The following is a 5,238-nucleotide window of genomic DNA, read 5'->3' as shown; positions in this document are numbered from 1 at the left end:
TTTATTTTAATAACATATATAAATGTTTTATATATATATATATATTATATATAACATTTTATTAAAACAAATTTCTGATGAAAAAATTTTGTTGAAATTATTCTAAGTTTTGAAACATTTCAGCGAAATTGCTGAAAATTTGTTGAAATTTCTCTATTATCTATAAATTTATCTATTACTAAAAGTGAATTTTTCAGATAATATATTGAAAAATCACTGAAATTTCTTTGAACTTGAATTAAAATTTCTCTGAAATTTTGTTGAAATTTCTCTAAAATATTTACTGAAAATTTGCTGAAAATTTATTTTTCAGCTAAAAATCACTGAAATTTTTGTAAAATGCTGAAATTTTGCTAAAAAGTATTCCAAAATGTGAAATAATTTCAGCAAAATTTTTCCACCAGAAATGCCAATCAAATGTTTGATTAATGTAACAAAAAAATGTTACATTAACAAATATTTAGTAAGCATTACCAAATAGTAACAATTTGATAATACTTATTAAATATTTGTAAAAGTAACATTAGTTTTGGTTATATTAACCAAACATTTAATTGCCATTATTTCATTATATTGTATATTTAATAGCTATTACTAAATTTTAATGGAGTTAATCACTGGCTAAAAAAATATACGAGTACACTAATGTACAATGATTGCTAATTACGGCAATACAACACACTTTATTGCTAGCATTGCTATTATATTGTTAATATTGTTATCTTATGTATTGCCACCTAATATTGTTATATATCTTATGTATTGCGCGCAATATTGCCAAGTATTATTAATGTATTGTTATGTACTATAATATTATATATTGCTAGTATTGCTAATGCTGGCATTATCTGTTTTATTACTGTACTGTCGCAATATATTTCTAATGAAATGTACACTGATTACCCCATAATTGACCCCAATAAGACCCTTTTTTTAATAAGGAATAATAAAGATACTCATAATACATAACCATGCATACCTATCCGAAAAATTCCCATGTCTAATAAATCAATAATGATTTCGGGACTTTATGAAGTTAAAATGGCTTAATATGGTTTACTTAAAAAATATTAACATGCAGAACAAAATATCTTATCTCAATGTATTATAGATTGGGGACCTTATGAAGTTAGAGGAAAAAACGTAAAAAATAAGAAATAACGTCCCTACTTATTTAATATGATAAATATCCAAAGTAATAAATTTAAAAACTGCGCAGCATATTGGAATGTCGCGAAGGCAGATGCATCTTCTTGCAACAGTTGGCACTACTAGTATCAACCACAGAAATATAAAGGGTGCTCATATTATTTGTAGTGCTCATAATACCCGATCCTAACTTATATATTATGAGACAATATGAGAATCTTTTTATTCTTCTCTCCGTCCTAGAATTGGTTTTTACTTTCCTGATATTTTATATTTATTTTACCTTACTTTATCCCTTTCTCTTTCTCGCCGGATTCGTTCTTCTTCCAACATCTCTTCTCTCATCCGCCGCTCTTTCTCTTCTTTTCTTTGTCTGTCCTTTTCCTCGAGTTGCTGTTTGATGGCGTTTTGAAGCTCCAGTGCTTTCTGACGTTTCATTTCGCGTTCTTGAAGGATCTCTGTGTCCATAGGAATATTTTGACCCCGAAGATAAGATACTTTATTGATATCGGAGCCGGTTGAGCCAGTCGTTGAACTGTCCGGGCTGCTGGCGCTGTCGTGGTTGATCACCAGGACCTTGATAAAGAGAGTATTTGATTTAATAAATACTGTGGGATAGATGAAACAAATGCTCTTGAATAATTTTTAATCTTAGATTTTTGAAGATGCTCAAAAATTTTTTTGTAGATAATTTAATAGATTATTAAAGTTCTAGTAAACATTACTTGGCTCGACTGTCCTAATCTTGATAGCCAAGAAGGCGGCGGTGGATCACCTCTAGCTGCATCTTGATCCCAGACACTGCCCCACCTTGGCCTGTTGAGTTCACCCATTCTGCCTGGTGAAAGTCTTCTCGATGGAGGCAGTGAACTTTCCGGCGTAGTGCAGTAAGGATTTTGCCATGTTTTTTCCGTCATTTCCATCCTGATCGCTGCTTTATTAGGCAGAGCTCCTTAAGTAAAAAAAAAATATGGAAAATTCATTATTGTTGCTAAGGACAATAGTTAAAAGATATATTCTATAGAATTAATGCCATTTGTAGAAATTCATTTTCAATATCCATTTTTGTTTAATCTCTTACTATATTCATTAGGATGTCTTGTGAACTTTTTCTCATAATTTTTACGAATTGGAACACTTTAAAAATACTGAGAAAATCTAAATCTTTTAGAATTTTATATATATATGAAGTTTGAAGTATTTTAAAGTTTTTAATATATTTTATTGTGTATAATTTCTGAAAAAAATTAATATTTTAATATCGAATTATTATGCCGAATTGTCTATTTCATATGTTATAAGATTTTATCAGAAATTATAGAATAAAAAATCTTAGAAATCTTAAAATATTTTAGGATTTACATATGCGTATATGGAGAATTCTAGAAAATATGTGTTTCAATATTTCTGAAAAATGTTTCAATCTGTATAAAAAATTTGAGAAATTTCTAAAAAATATTATAATACAACTGTTCAAAAATTCTACAAAATTATAAAATTTACATAAAAATGCTGAAAAATTATAAAAATTTTTTATTTTATGGAGCAAGGTTTTCTATTATAAAAAATTTGTTCTGGTTTTATTAGTCAACACGTATCAGCGTATTATTTCTGAAATTCATTCAAATCATATGAAATTTACAGAGTATAATTTAGAAGGACTCACTTTGCCCTGCCTGCGGTACATCCACGGAATCGCTGGCGTAACCGGAAGTTTCGCCTTCGCGTTCCTCGCCCGGCGAGCCGTAATGTCGAGTCTCTTTTTGATTCTCGTAATGCTCGTTGGATCGATGGCAATGGTGTTCCAGTTTTTGCGCTCTCTGTGACTGGTATCGCGATCCCTCCACACCGAAGTCACGCTGTTGTTGTTCCTACAATGGCGAGACGATAAGGATGAGATGCCTTCGGCAGCGAATGGAAGGCAGGTTTGCGTGACCGGTGCGAGGGTTCCGACTTTCATAAAGGAAGAAATTGTGTTCCGTCGGGTTTTATATGTATACATATTGTGCTTGAATATTATTGTCGTACCTGCCCGAGGCGGGACGCATACATCATGCACGATCTGATTCCTATTTTTATCCGTTTATATATATGTACATAATGAAAGCCGATATGAGCGGGTGCATGACAAAATTTTTCTTTAAAAATTAAATACTCTGGTTAAATACACGTATATGCAATACCTATATGCAATTAATTTATTATATCCGTTTACAGCCTTAGTTAAAAATATAAAACATCCTCATAAATCGTAAATGTTCTAGATGTAGAACGTTTTGTCGAAGTATCTAAAAAAATTTAAATAGATATATGTATACAGATCTGAATATAACTTTGTTGGACTAAAATAAATAGAATGCTAAAGTTGGTTATAAATAATTTAAAAACTTTTTGCAGCATTGCTGATCATACTTAAATTTTCTACATTTATTAATTATTTTGATAGTCTAAAAAAATTATTTTCAGGTCTACAACATAAGTTCTTAAATATTTTAGCAAAATCGTTTCTTTGTGGTACGAAAAATAAATTAAAAACAGATTTAATAAAAAATTATTATTTTTATAACAATTTTAATTTCTTGTTAGTTTTCTTTTGGATTTTACAATCTTTTCCAAGAAAAAAAAAGTAAATTGAGGTTGCTTTGTACTTAGTTATGATCAAGATTGTTCTTATTGCATACATTCTATGTAGAAGTACTAATAAATAATTTGAGGAATACTTGCAATTAAAATTGCAACTTTACATAACTAAAAAAGAGTCGAAATCAATAAAAATTTAGTTTACTCCATTTTTCAAATAATTTTTAAAAATGTTTGTTAAAAATTAGAAAAAATAAGTTAAATTGTTTCGCTAAATTTCTTAGTTTTAAAGTCAATTCAAACACGAGATATTTATTTGGAGCAACAACTACGATTAAATTGCGAAATCAGATTTGTGCTGAGTAATTCTAGCGAATGCGGGGCTTAATGTGGGCGAACTTAATGTCCGCTCGTCACTCTTTAAGCTCGAAAGCGAGGTGTATAAGCTTGAGGTCGTTGAACTTCACACGATAAGAATCGATTTGCCGGACTGCCTTACTTTTGCTTTTCCCTGCGTAAAAGGGCAACGTACTATCGAGGGTCGCTCGTTATTTATGAAATTGTGATTAGCCATGATCGTTAATTTTGATGGATCGTCGAATCTTGAATAGAGTTCGAACATGAATTTCCTGTAAGAGGATTCCTTCAATCAATGCTTGCAGATATAGAATCTTTATTCAAAACTGCATTGCTTCAAAGAAAATGCTTCGAAGAAATCAAATATAAAAATAATATGTGTGAAAATTATAGCAGCAAGAAAAATCATTCTCGAGTTATGCGTACCAATTTTTTCAGTATAGTCTTCGGCGTATAATAAATATACAAATTTGTATACTAATACTTAATTATTCGATTATTTCTTAGCTACATAATACATTGTACCTGCAGGACATTGCAACCGCATGCAAATAAACAGTGTAATGTGATCAATTATTCAAGTAAGTCAAAGATATTAGTTTTTATTAGTAATAAAACCTATTTGAAGTCCAATATAGCAAAATTATTAATGAGTTAATAAAATTTTTAATTGAAAATCCATACTGTAATGAATTCCATGGTAAAAAATGGAATAATAATTGTCTTGGCAATCAGTTAGTCATAAAAAATTTGAAAAATTTAATTAAGTTGATTAAGATATAGAATTATTTTAGATATAAATATCGAGCTCCTTCTTATTGAAATTTTTTCAAATTTATTTTTTATTCTTATATATAACTAGGCTTATTTAATTTATTTTATGTATATGGGTAATTCTTTTACAAATCGAACACCTGTCTGATCGACACCTCTTCGATTTGACTGAAACTTTTTTTACGGATTCTATGTCGAAAAAAAAGAGATACGTGTCCGAGGAATTTTTTTTTATTTGCATATTTTCGATAATACAAGTGATCGAACATTTGAGAATGGCAAGTTTTTTGGCTTGGAGACTCATTTTCATAAATCCATAGGTCCGAATCTTTAAGAGCTACAAAATTTTCACCAATTGCACTTTTGTAGCTGAAGGAC

At 29.6% G+C, this 5,238-nt stretch overlaps 1 protein-coding gene across 1 annotated transcript in view; it reads right to left on the bottom strand.

Annotated features, from left to right (window-relative positions):
- The window catches only part of LOC108745359 (nipped-B-like protein B), a 26,721-nt gene extending 22,418 nt beyond the window's left edge, over positions 1–4,303 (bottom strand). Inside the window, exons 1-4 of the mRNA XM_018481482.1 lie at positions 4,229–4,303; positions 2,816–3,020; positions 1,875–2,101; positions 1,433–1,725 (exon numbers count right to left, since the gene is read on the bottom strand). Of these exons, the coding sequence (XP_018336984.1) occupies positions 1,433–1,725; positions 1,875–2,101; positions 2,816–3,020; positions 4,229–4,303 (800 nt within the window). The remainder of the gene's footprint in view (positions 1–1,432; positions 1,726–1,874; positions 2,102–2,815; positions 3,021–4,228) is intronic.
- Between the last annotated feature and the right edge of the window lie 935 nt (positions 4,304–5,238).

The sequence above is a fragment of the Trachymyrmex septentrionalis genome, unplaced genomic scaffold, assembly GCF_001594115.1.
Source record: "Trachymyrmex septentrionalis isolate Tsep2-gDNA-1 unplaced genomic scaffold, Tsep1.0 scaffold139, whole genome shotgun sequence".
Taxonomy (NCBI): domain Eukaryota; kingdom Metazoa; phylum Arthropoda; class Insecta; order Hymenoptera; family Formicidae; genus Trachymyrmex; species Trachymyrmex septentrionalis.
Note: the sequence above shows the minus strand (reverse complement) of the source record. Positions and strands in the feature narration are given on the sequence as shown.